The 12,857-nt window shown below is 38.6% G+C and overlaps 1 protein-coding gene across 2 annotated transcripts; it reads left to right on the top strand.

The window, feature by feature from the left end:
• Positions 1 to 463: 463 nt before the first annotated feature.
• LOC136200788 (MICOS complex subunit MIC10-like) lies at positions 464 to 12,523 on the top strand. Of its 2 annotated transcripts, none has more exons than XM_065991233.1 (3): positions 464 to 736; positions 2,064 to 2,206; positions 5,418 to 5,481. In XM_065991233.1, exons 1-3 carry the CDS (start codon positions 625 to 627, stop codon positions 5,439 to 5,441), a joined length of 279 nt encoding a protein of 92 aa, XP_065847305.1. In that variant the 5' UTR covers positions 464 to 624; the 3' UTR covers positions 5,442 to 5,481. The 2 variants fall into 2 exon arrangements, with proteins under 2 accessions (XP_065847305.1, XP_065847306.1); XM_065991234.1 differs by lacking the exon at positions 5,418 to 5,481 and adding an exon at positions 12,279 to 12,523 and having other exon boundaries at positions 468 to 736.
• The last annotated feature ends 334 nt before the right edge of the window (positions 12,524 to 12,857 follow it).

The following is a 12,857-nucleotide window of genomic DNA, read 5'->3' on the forward strand; positions in this document are numbered from 1 at the left end:
TTTAATCAAAGGTATTAGGAGGATTTGTTCTTCCTTTGATCCCATCAACTTCAACCATATTTTTAGAGAGCAGAATCGAGTGGCGGATCGTCTGGTGGCTGCTGGTCATGAGAGGATGGTGGGCGTCACAATCTTCTCTTCTCCTCCTGAGTACCTTTCTTCTCTCCTTTTGGAAGATGTGGTAGGGGTTAGCTTCCCTAGGCTAATCCCGGATTAGGCTTTTTTGGTTTTTTGTTTGTTTTTTCTTTTTTGTTTCTAAAAAAAAGAGTTTATAAATTATGGATTTAAAATATATTTTTTAGGGTTTAGAATTTATGAATTGAAATTTAAAATTTATTATATATAATATGATTTAATTGTAATTTTGTAAGGTAAAAAATCCTCCTTGATATTTCTTGAACCGATTAATTAAAAAGGCCTGAAAGCCCAATATGATCCAACCAAAGCTCCCGCTATCTCGCCTTCCCTTTTGTGTCCAGGAGAAAAAAACAGATTCTTTTCTTTCGCATTCAATTGCAGAGAAAAAAACCCTCACTGCCAAAGCTAAACTGTAGCATAGGTTGAACGGAGGACGAGCAAAGAAGAAGAAGCGATATAACAAAGGAAATTTAGAAGGGAAAATCGATGGCCGATAAGGTCGACGTGAACGCTAAATGGGACGCGTGTCTCGATCTGACGGTCCGACGCTTCGTTTACTCCTCCTTGGCTGGTGCCTTTGGCGGTCTCCTTCTCTTCAGTATGTCTTTCCCTAATTTGTTAATTTGTTAATCTCCTGATTTCGTGGCCTTGAGGATGACTGTTTTATGTCGATACTTCTGCAGAGAACTTTTGAAAATGAAACTTTAATTTTCCTCGTCGTGGTCTGCTGTTTATCCATTTTGTTATTCTAATAATTGTTGAATGTTTGAAGTGTATTCATTATCTTGGATTGATTTTAATTTAAGCTCGCATTTACTTTTCAAAGTGAATGTATTCTTTTGCCTTTTGTTTGTTGCTGTGATATGCAATTACGTGTTTGTAGATTCATAGTGAAATGAATTTCATTTGCAATGAAGAACTTTTAGTTCATGAACAACAATGCTTCTTCTAGTTTCTAGCATAAGTTCATATCTACTTTATCTTGTTGCTTAAATGTTTGTAGGCGTAGGAGAAGTATATGTTGATCCATAATCTATGTATAAAATATAACATTTAGTGTCAGTGTTTAGATTAGCATCCATTTGCTTATATATGTATGTGTATATATATAAGCAAAAAACAACCAAATAACATCTATAGAATGAAAGATCCAAGATAGCTTGTGAGTTTTACATGCATATAATACGCGTCATACTTGTAGGTATGAGATCTTTTATTTTATATTTATTTTGAACAAGGTAAGTTACATTCTAGAAGAATGCCTTAACTCTAGTCTTTGTGGTTAATTTCAGATTAGGTTGTAATTGGAGCTTGTTCATATAGTTCACTGATTTCAAGAGTTTTTGCTAGTTGTTATACAGTTACCCAGATCGAGATTTCCTTACACTACCCTCATCACCTAACTCAGAAAAGAATAGGCACCACAAAAGGAAAAACCGATTTAAGGATAATATAAGGTTGCTAATATGAATTTCATTTAGTTCTATTTTTAAACTGCAAGACAAATCCATACTTCTGTTTACAATCTTGGCAATTTTTCAGCTTATTTCTCAGTTTTGGAGGTAGATTTACTCTATTAATCTACTTGACAGAATTGTTCCACTTGCACAAAATCCAGTGTCTTTACTTTAGGAATAGTAGTCTCCAAAGAGTACAAATTGCTTAAACTTTTCTTTTGGATAGCTTAGTTTTTTTTTTTTTTTTTTTTTTTTTTTTTTGGGATGGGGGTTGGGGGGCTGTTACCTTAGCTAGGTACTTAGCATTGAATAAGCCAGATAGATTAATTAGTTAGATGCATGCTCAGATTTGAACGTTCTGGTTGCTTTTTCTGTAGCACAGGGAGATCCAGTCCGTGCAATAGGTCCAAGTCAATACGCTCTATTCGAAATTAGAAATTGATTAAGATGTTCTTATTTTCAAAACAGGGACTCCAGTGACTCGCTGGGCGTCTGTGGCTTTAGGTGCTGGAGTGGGCATTGGATCTGCTTACACGGAGTGTTCTCGTATTTTTGATGAATCTCCTGCAAATTTGGCATCTCTCAAGTCCCCAACTGCACCTGCTCATGAGGTAAGATTGTGCGATATCTAACAATTGAACTTTTTTACATTCTTGGATTTGTTTTCCTTGGTATTCACACAATTCCCTGTTAGGTGGTATTATATTGGTCTTGGTGGTTTTCTATATTTCTGCAATGAGCATTCAAGATATATATGCTAAGAAAATGATATATATGCAACATATATTTTTGTACATGTGTTGGTGTGTGTTAGCATTATAATGAATACAACATGTTACTAGTTTGGTTATTTGACATTAGATAAAACTTTATAGTATGGATCTTATCTTAAGGAATCTGAAAATTCGCCCCTTTGTTTTCCATTAGTTGGGTTTTGTATGCATTATTTGTTACTTAAATCTTGACAACTTTCCAAGTTGATTGGGTAATTGCAACTAACCCTTGACTGAAATCGAGTCCTTAGGGTTTAAAAAATAGCTAATTTAACCCCTGCATGGTTATTGATGAAAAGTATGCAATTTTGGGAGCCTGGATCATTTTCTGATGTAGTCCAAATTGTTAATTGATAATTCTTATATTGTCAAGCATCTAAATTATAAGGATGCTGATAGAGAATGAAACATTAGTAAGAATGTTGTTGAAGGGGTGAGCCATAGGGAATGAGCTGTTTGGCAGATGTTGGTTATTTGGGAAGATGAGCTGGAGGGTAGTTTGGGTAATAGGTTGAGTATAAGTAGGAATTAGCTGTTATGTTCTAGGCAGGGAATATTTTGGTTAATTTGTGTTTGGCTGCCTTTGAGCAGAGGCTCTGCATCTTTGGATCAGAGAGGGGGGTCTGTAGGTTGTTCCTCAGATTCATTTATCGTTTACTGTTCTCCATTTCTATTGTATTGTTTCTTTTATCAATACAAATAAACATTATCATATCCATTTGGGTTCGTTTCCTATTAGATGCTAAACGAAAACAGCCTGTTATTTTGATATTGGATGGTTGATATCTTCTTTGTTAAGTTCAAATATTGAATTTGTTGCTGGGCTGAAGTCTACAGTTGGCTGTTAACTCAAATATTAAGTTAGTGGGCTGAAGTCTTCTTGTGTGTTCGCTTGAAAAACCTTTCTTCTTTTTTTTCCTGGCTTGAAGCCTTTTGCTGTTGCATCTGACCAAAGTCAAACATTAAGTATAGTGTAGGGTGTGCTCAATCTGGGACCTTAATATCTGAGTATCAATTGGTCAGACCAAATATTATCACTTGCATCAAGGTGCTCTAGTACTTGTTTTAAATCTTGGTATTATTTGTTTAGTTCAAAATGTTGTGTTATGCTAGTTCCTTAAAAAAATTAGATCTTGTTGTTTGCTTGTCAGAGGGCGAGCCTTGGCGCAACGGTAAACGTTGTTGTCGCACGGGTTCGAGTCTTAGGAGCGGCCTCTTGCCAAATAAATTGGCAGGGGAAGGCTTGCCCCCAGTACACTTTTGTGGTGGGACCCCTCCCCGGACCCTCGCTCAGCGGGGACGCGTAGTGCGACCGGGCCGCCCTTGTTGTTTGCTTGTTGCCCTTTGAATTTAGTTCCATGGTATACTTGTTTCCCCTTTATTCTTTTCATTTATTAGTTGCCCTTCAGGAATGTTTATAATGAACTTTCTCCAATATTGGCTAATCTTGTTCGCACTTCGGTTATACTTCGCCATCCAAATAATTTTTCTCTGTTTTGCTTGGTGTAGGCACTTGTTTTTGGTCTTTTTGAAATTTGACATCTAAATTGGTTCAGCTTAATTGTGAGGTTCATCTGATTATATAGTCTTTTTGAGGATAGTACTGGTTAACCATTGTAATGCATTGGCTGGGAGAGAGTTTAGCTTCTGTTGATTGTCGATGTATTCCTTGTTTGAATTTTTATCCTTTGCATTATGCCTACAATAAGAGTAGTTGAGAAATAACTAAAATAATTTGAATGAATCGAGGATTAAGACATGATTGAGGGAAAAGCGGGTTTTCCCTTTCTCGTTTTCCCAGGAAAAGCTTCATCTTCCCTTTTTGGTTTAGAAAGAAAGTTTTATGTCAGGTTTAAGGGCCCATAAAGAAAGTAAGGCCTAAGTTGAGTGCCAAGCTGGAAAACTAACCCAGATTGTATGCTGCCTAAAACTTTGTCCTGTTACTTAATAATTGAATGCCAAAGTTTTACTTTGAGCTTCTTTTCTTTAGTTCTGAGAGTAATTGGTTTTCCAGTTAATGTTGAAGGATGTAACCATTTTCCTTTAATTTTGGGATGGATTCTCAGAGCCAGTGGATAACATCTTAGTCTATGTTGCATGAAAACTCTTCTTCTATAGCTTTTCAGTGTTTTGTGTCCATTTCAGTTTCGTGTCCGTTTCCTAGCTATATTTTTTAGAAATAACATTTCCCGGTGCCTGTTTCCTTGCAACATAGATCTTAGTCCTTCAGATATAGTACAAGGTTCTATTTATTATAGGTCTTGGTAGGAGAGCTAACTAAGTTCAAAAGTACAAACCATATCCTAGGTGGCATGTTTGCTCAGCATTTAGATTTGATTTATGAATAGCTTGATTGCTTAGTTTTTGTCGAGAGAAAAATTAAGCATGCAAGTATATACGTAGCATTTCCTCAAGTTTCAAAGGTTTAAGTACAAAAATATTGCTAGTTTTACTATAGGAGATTTAAAACACCTATGATCACTGACTTGATATTGTTCCACTATTGTCTTCGATAAAAATCATTCTGCCAAAGAACTTGGATTCCTTATGTCGCAAGTCTGACTGAAAATGTTTTGCCTTGAGAGAATATTTTCTAGGAAAATAAATTATTTTCTACTGTTTAGCTTTAATACACATAAATGATTTTATTTTAATTGAAGGTGTATATTTGTTGCTTTAATTAAGGTTAAAATTAACTTTCCATTTTTAACATGGGAAATTATTTTCCCTTGTTTCTAGACTATTTTGTGTTGATTATTAACTTATTTTCCTATAGAGCTCCAAATGTTAGAATAAGGAAAAATATTGTGGAAGAATATTTGTTATGAAACAAATGGAGCCTGAATGAACTTTTATTTTATCACCACTAAAGTCATAGCTACCTATTTCTGGCCAATCCCAATTGAAAAGTTGACATGTCATTAATGCAACATCATATTCAGGAAGGCAGGATGTCACATCATTACATGGTACATGCTGGTGAAACTTTTCTCTCATAAATCTTCTCTCCTACTTAATTTTTTTTTCCCTCCATTGCCCATTTTCTCAGCACCTCCTAATTAATCGTTATTGAAGTTGAGCAAGGAAGCCTAGAAATACAACCAGGCATTGCTTCCTTGTTTGTCATAATCTCAGGTCTTCTCTCCTTCCATTTTCTATTATTATATATTAATCACCTAAATAAACCAAGAACTGTTAAATACTTGAGCTAATAATTAGATATGTTACTCAAGGCCAAAGAAGAGTTGGAGAACAGTATTCTATAGCATTATTTCAAATTTTTAAGCTAAAAAACCTGCTTCCTCAACAAAGAAAATTGAAAACATTGCTGGAGAACAGTATTCTATAGCATTATTTCAAATTTTTAAGCTAAAAAACTGATAGGGATTATGCTATTAATTCAGATGAAATTCTTCAAGTAAACCCAAATGGTCCTAAAGAGCTAAAAGTGTATGTACGCAGGAATAAGAGAATGACTGTGGGACCCAAACAGCCAGCTGGCAAGTAAGTTAGTTATTCCTAGGGGAGAGTGCACAATTAGTTATTCCTAGGGTATTACGCTCTGTTATATAGGAGGGTAATCTGTTAGAAGAGGCAGGCAATTTTGTATCTCTTTTCTGCTGTAGCAGGGCTCTCTTTGAGAGAGGGAAGATTCTTCTTCCTGGTTGTTCCTTAATTCTGTTCTTCTAATTCGGATCAATAAACTCTCCTCTGCTTTCTTTCCCATTTTATATAATACAAATTATTCTTGTTTGGTATTGTTTCTATCATTCGGCGCCGTCTGTGGGAAACCTTTCTGTCTTACTAATTGCCAGCAATGGGGAATGACCCACAAGTCCAGACAAGGTCACAGTCACAACTTGATTTGCAGACTCGAGTTGCAGAGCAAGAGGATGCCATGGGAGGAATGAAACTTACTGTAGGGGGTATCCAGCAATCGCTAGATGATATGCGCAAATTTATGGAGATGGTGGTTGCGAAGGTTGATAGAATGGAAGCTCGCAATCAGAAGTTTTTTGAAAAACACCACCCAGATGCTGAATCAGAACCTCCTCCGATCTTATCCACCAACGATACAGAGCACGGCGTTTCTCAATCCTCCAGACTCGATGGGTTTGTTCGACCCAACCACTTCGACGGTGGAACGATCGTTTTGCCAAAGGTCAAGCTTCCGGTGTTCTCTGGACCTGATCCTCGTGAATGGCTTACGAAGGCGGAGATGTATTTTGACGTGCACCAAACCCAATCCCGAATGAAGGTTACCTTAGCCCGTATGTGTATGTCCGGCGCTGCCATCACTTGGTTCGCTCGAATCCTCCGTGACGAACCGACCATTTCTTGGGAGCAGTTTAAAGTCAAGCTAACCCAACGATTCTCGGGTAATCGGTGCCAAAATCCCTATGAGGAGTTGCGGGTAATGTTCCAAACAGGTACTGTAGAATCTTATATTGAGGAATTTGAATTGTTGACAGCTTTTATTCCTAAATATTCCGAGGAATTGTTTGTGGGATTTTTTGTTGGTGGATTGACTGAGAAAATTAGAGGTTGGGTAGGGTTTTTTAAACCACAAACCTGTGAAGAAGCCATGGAACTTGCTAGAAATGCTGAACGGACATTTACAGCTCCTAGCGTGAAGACAGGAATGAAAGAGGTAGGGCATCACTCAGGTGCTGCTCACGTGACATCTTATTCCTGGAGACAGAATTCTCAACCCAGAGATATGGGTCAACCCGCCCGTAAAGATAGAGACATGGGCCAAAATCGGACCCAGCCCATTGAAGCCCCTCCAATTCGTGCTTTGCCTGCCCCAACTCCTCCCCCACTAAATTCCAACCCCAATCGTAACAGAGGAATTCGTCATCTCTCCTTGAAAGAACTGGAAGAGCGAAAGAAAAAAGGACTCTGTTTCAAATGCGCTTTACCCTACAATCCTCAACACAGATGCAACGTGGGGGAATTACGATTGACAGTGGAAGAAAATGACATTCACTTGGAAACAGAGGAAGCTTGGGTCGATTCCAACGGCAGTGAAGCTGTCGGCGAACTTCAGCCAGAAGGTGAATGCAATTCACTCGAACTCTCGCCTATGAGCAGCAACATCCCCCCACCTCCTCGCACACTAAAATTGCAAGGAGCTTTACGAGGAATTCCAATTGTCCTATTGGTAGATTCAGGCGCAACCCACAATTTCATTTCCGGAAAATTGGTTCGTTCTTTGGGCCTTGCGGTGCATTATATTCCTCCACTCAAAATCAAATTGGGTGATGGGTATCGAATCTCCGTTCAAGAACGATGTGGTCCTATTGACATTCAGTTTGGGGAATTAGAGTTCCAGTTGGAAGCCTTGGTTCTCGATTTGGGTCCGTTGGATATGGTTCTCGGCATGGCTTGGTTGAGTACATTGGGTGAGGTGGTACACAATTGGGAACAGAAGTGGATGAAATTTCAGTTTTCAGGGCAGCAGGTTGAGTTACAGGGAATTCGGGGAGCTCAAAACCATTTATCAGCACTTCAACAATGGTTGGAGGGAGACACTCTGCAGTCCATGCTTGGTAACACAATTCCCCGTGCCTCCATTCCTGGGACAGCAAAAGATTTATCCCCAGCCCAGGCAACTGAATTACAACAATTGCTTCAGCAATTTGCAGAGTTGTTCGAACCACTAGCAGGGCTGCCTTCGCGGAGATCTCATGATCATGCTATCACTCTCCTTCCGGGGCATGACGCGGTTAGTGTGAGGCCTTACCGATATCCGCACATCCAAAAAGAAGAGATCCAAAGGCAGATTGAAGCAATGTTACAGATGGGAGTAATTCGACATAGTCAGAGCAGTTTCTCTAGTCCAGTCCTTTTAGTTAAAAAAAAGGATAATTCTTGGCGCCTTTGTATCGATTTCAGAGCTCTGAATAAAGTAACAGTCGCAGATAAATTTCCTATCCCTGTGGTGGATGAATTAAACGGCGCTAAGTATTTTTCGAAGTTGGATTTACAATCTGGATTTCATCAAATTCGGATGCGGGGAGGGAGACGAGTCTAAAACAGCTTTTCGAACTCATGAGGGCCACTACGAGTTCTTAGTAATGCCCTTTGGGCTTACCAATGCTCCGTCCACATTTCAAAGCATGATGAATCACATCTTTCGACCTTGTTTGCGTCGGATGATTTTAGTCTTTTTCGATGATATTTTGGTCTACAGCAAGACTTGGGTCGAACACATTCAACATCTCTCCATGGCCTTACGAATTTTGGCAGAAAATCAGTTCAAGGTAAACCAGCGGTCAGACTTCAATCGACTATTTGGGGCATTGTATTTCTGAATTTGGTGTTCAGGTTGACCCTTCCAAAGTTGAAGCAGTGCATAATTGGCCACAACCACAGAATGTTAAAGGGGTCAGAGGTTTCTTGGGACTCACTGGTTATTATCGCAAATTCATCCAAGGGTATGGTCGCATTGCTAGACCATTGACAGAGTTAACCAAGAAGAATAATTTTTTTTGGAATTCACAGGCTCAAGAAGCATTCTCTACCCTAAAGTCTCAGTTGAGTAATGCTCCACTTTTAGCTTTACCTGACTTTACTAAACCATTTTGCATTGAGTGTGATGCCTCAGGGTGTGGATTAGGGGCTGTTCTTATGCAAGAAGGACGCCCAATTGCTTATTACAGTAAAGCTATCTCTGCAGCGAATTTAGCCAAATCTGCCTACGAAAAAGAGTTAATGGCGTTAGCCCTTGCCATCCAACATTGGAGGCCTTATCTTTTGGGAAAAAAATTTCTGGTGTATTCTGATCAGAAAAGCCTTCGTCACCTTCTGCAACAACGCATTACTACAATGGATCAACAAAGTTGGCTAGCTAAACTCATGGGCTATTCTTTTGAGGTTCACTATAAGCCGGGAAAACAAAATGGAGCGGCTGATTCTCTTTCTCGACAACATGAGGTTCCTTCGCTGTATTCCATGATTTCTGCCCCAAGTTGGTCGGATGGACAACAACTGATTGAGGAGGCCAAGCAAGACCCTCAGATAATATCAATCATGACAACTTTACAGCTTGACCCTTCTTCTCGCCCAGGGTACGTGGTGAAGCAAGGGGTTCTATACCGTAAAGGCAGCTTGGTTATTTCACCATCTTCTAAATGGATTCCGACTATTCTCACGGAGTTTCATGATTCTGTTCTTGGGGGCCATTCTGGTTACTACCGGACCTATCGTCGAATAGTGTCCCATTTTTATTGGCGCGGAATGGTACAACGCATAAAAGATTATGTAAAGCAGTGTTCGGCTTGCCAGCAGTATAAATCTTCCACTCTTTCTCCAGGGGGACTGCTTCAACCTCTTCCCATTCCCCAAGTTGTGTGGGAAGATATCTCGATGGATTTCATTATTGGCCTCCCAAAATCCAAAGGGTATGATGCAGTTATGGTAATTGTTGACCGTCTGTCCAAATTCAGCCATTTTATCGCCCTAAAACATCCATATACCGCCCGGTTGATTGCTGAGTTGTTTGTGCGAGAGATTGTTCGTCTTCATGGCTTCCCCAAGTCTATAATCAGCGATAGGGACCCGATTTTTATGAGTAAATTCTGGAAGGAGTTGTTTAAATTACAGGGGACTCAACTGAAATACAGTTCTTCATATCATCCCGAAACAGACGGCCAAACTGAAGTAGTTAATCGTTGTCTTGAGTCTTATCTCCGCTGTTTCGCATCAGATCAGCCTCGTTTTTGGTATTACTGGCTCCCTTGGGCGGAGTTTTGGTTCAATACTTCTTTTCATGTTTCCACAGGTACTTCTCCTTTTGAAATTGTCTATGGTCGCAAGCCTCCATTGGTGCTTCAGTACGTTCCGGGTGAAATACAAGTGGAAGCCGTGGCAAGAGAATTGATTGACCGAGATGAGGCCCTCAAACAGCTCCGTCATCATTTAGAGTTGTCCCAGCAACTCATGAAGCGGCAAGCTGATAAACATCGTCGGGATATCCAGTTTGACATTGGTGATTGGGTTTATTTGAAACTCAAGCCCCATAAACAGCAATCAGTTTCCAGGCGTGTCTATCCTAAGCTCTCTGCTCGGTACTTTGGGCCTTATTTGGTTGAAGCTCGGATCGGGACTGTTGCCTATCGACTGCAGCTCCCTGCTTCCTCCAAGATACACAACGTCTTTCATGTTTCCTTGCTGAAGAAAGCGATTGGCACCCTTCCATGTTCTTCTACTCTACCTCCTGAGCTTGAATTGGACTCCTCTTTTACTATGGTTCCAGAAAAAGTGCTCGCTTCCCGCATAATTCAACGGCAAGGTGATTCTGTTTCTCAATTCCTAGTTCAATGGCAGTCACAGGGGATAGACAACGCTACTTGGGAGGATGAGTTTGTGTTACGCAGCAAATTTCCTCACATCAGTCTTGAGGACAAGACTCTTTCTCAAGGGGGCGGTAATGATAGGGATTATGCTATTAATTCAGATGAAATTCTTCAAGTAAACCCAAATGGTCCTAAAGAGCTAAAAGTGTATGTACGCAGGAATAAGAGAATGACTGTGGGACCCAAACAGCCAGCTGGCAAGTAGGTTAGTTATTCCTAGGGGAGAGTGCACAATTAGTTATTCCTAGGGTATTACGCTCTGTTATATAGGAGGGTAATCTGTTAGAAGAGGCAGGCAATTTTGTATCTCTTTTCTGCTGTAGCAGGGCTCTCTTTGAGAGAGGGAAGATTCTTCTTCCTGGTTGTTCCTTAATTCTGTTCTTCTAATTCGGATCAATAAACTCTCCTCTGCTTTCTTTCCCATTTTATATAATACAAATTATTCTTGTTTGGTATTGTTTCTATCAAAAACCTGCTTCCTCAACAAAGAAAATTGAAAATATTGCTGGAAATAGCAGAAATTCTTTGATGAATTAGTTAACAGAAGCGAAGAATTGAAGTGAAAGTAGAATACCCAATAAGAGCAAGTAGGTCGATCCTAGAGAGAAACAGCAACTTCAGTATGAAGGCTTTGTTATACTGAAATGCAAAGTACAAAATTAATTCAGAGATATTCAGAAGCTTGATGAGAGAGAGTTTTTAACCTGCAGAAAATAAAGGTAACTAGAACAAGAGTTGCAAAGGCATACAAGTTAATGATGAAGAGATAAAAAGCTCATCCCTTTTACTAACTACTATATGGTTAAGCCATTAGAGTATTTACTATGCCATGGTTTCCTTATTGAATATGACATGGCATTAGTTTGAGGTCGCATAAATGCCATGTCAACTTTATGGTCTGGACTTGACTAGAAAAAGGTATTTGTGATTTTAGTGGCATTAAAATAGAAGTCCATTAGATTTTTTGGCACTATATGGTTTTTTGCGATGATAATGAAACAATTACTGAAGTTTAGTGACTTTGGTGCTTTTAGCACGCCTAATAGGCTGAAATGAAATATAGAGGAAAGTAAGTATTTATTCAACGTTCAGAGGTGATTGAAATCCATAGTTAAGTTAAATAAAATCTAAATTTTGTAGTGTCATTCATACCCGTGTCCAAGACTGATCCCGAGCTGTCACTGATATTTAGAATGAAATGGAGTTATAAATATTTATTTATTTGTTATAAATGCTAATGAAAATGCACACATGCACAAATGCAAGTACTGTTTGTGTAAAAGAACTACTAGTTAGACTTAGACAACAAACATGCATTTATACATATCCCCATTTAAAATGTTTTAACTGTTATTCGATTAGAGCAAGTAGTTGATTTAATTTTTTAATAAACAGTTAGCTAATATATGTATGAGATTTTTAATGAGCAGTATACAGGAACTGACACACTTACGAACTACATGGAATGAATTTTTTTATACGTGATTACATGTGACCTTGAATTACTTTTGTGAACTGGAATATAACTGATGATGTGGTTTGGGTTTCAGGGTGGCCAGGAGTAGAGCTACAATTACGTTGATTGAGATACAAATGAAGAGATTGTTGTTGGCTCTTTACTAATGTATTTTAAACAATATTGTTCACTATGGGAAAATAGTAAAATGGGTCTGCCTTTGATTTTGTTGGAGAAAATTTTGAGGCGGGGAAGGATAACAGGAAATAATTCCCTCAGATGCTAACCAGATTTTATTTTCCCATTTTTGCATATAAGAATTTTGATGTTTAAGTTGTTCCTGCTGCTTTGATGAGAACCAATGCCTTGTGCTCATTCATGTGAGAATTGCAAAAGGTGTGAGTTTAAATATTTCAAGTTTGATTAGTTAGAATTTTGGTTTCACTAACAAATAGTTTTTTTTTTGGGTGAAATTCAATGATTTCGGTCTATGGACCGACTAATGAAAAATGGGCATGTACTTGTGTATTTGTTTGAGTCTTTTTCATTTCTCGGAATTTCTTTTTCTTTTACAGGGGATGCAGTAAATGTATGTACGGAAAATAACAGTTTCAGAACTAAAAATTCTACAAGAAATTTCATAGCTGTTAGGCATAGCATTTTGAACATTTTT

This window comes from Euphorbia lathyris, chromosome 7, assembly GCF_963576675.1.
Source record: "Euphorbia lathyris chromosome 7, ddEupLath1.1, whole genome shotgun sequence".
Classification (NCBI taxonomy): Eukaryota; Viridiplantae; Streptophyta; class Magnoliopsida; order Malpighiales; family Euphorbiaceae; genus Euphorbia; species Euphorbia lathyris.

Bases quoted from the DNA above. Each gene is read 5' to 3' on its own strand.
- LOC136200788 (XM_065991233.1), top strand. From the start codon at position 625: ATGGCCGATAAGGTCGACGTGAACGCTAAATGGGACGCGTGTCTCGAT. The intron at 737-2,063 runs GTATGTCTTTCC...TTTTCAAAACAG, and splicing joins TGGCGGTCTCCTTCTCTTCA to GGACTCCAGTGACTCGCTGG. The intron at 2,207-5,417 runs GTAAGATTGTGC...CCATTTTCTCAG, and splicing joins CAACTGCACCTGCTCATGAG to CACCTCCTAATTAATCGTTA.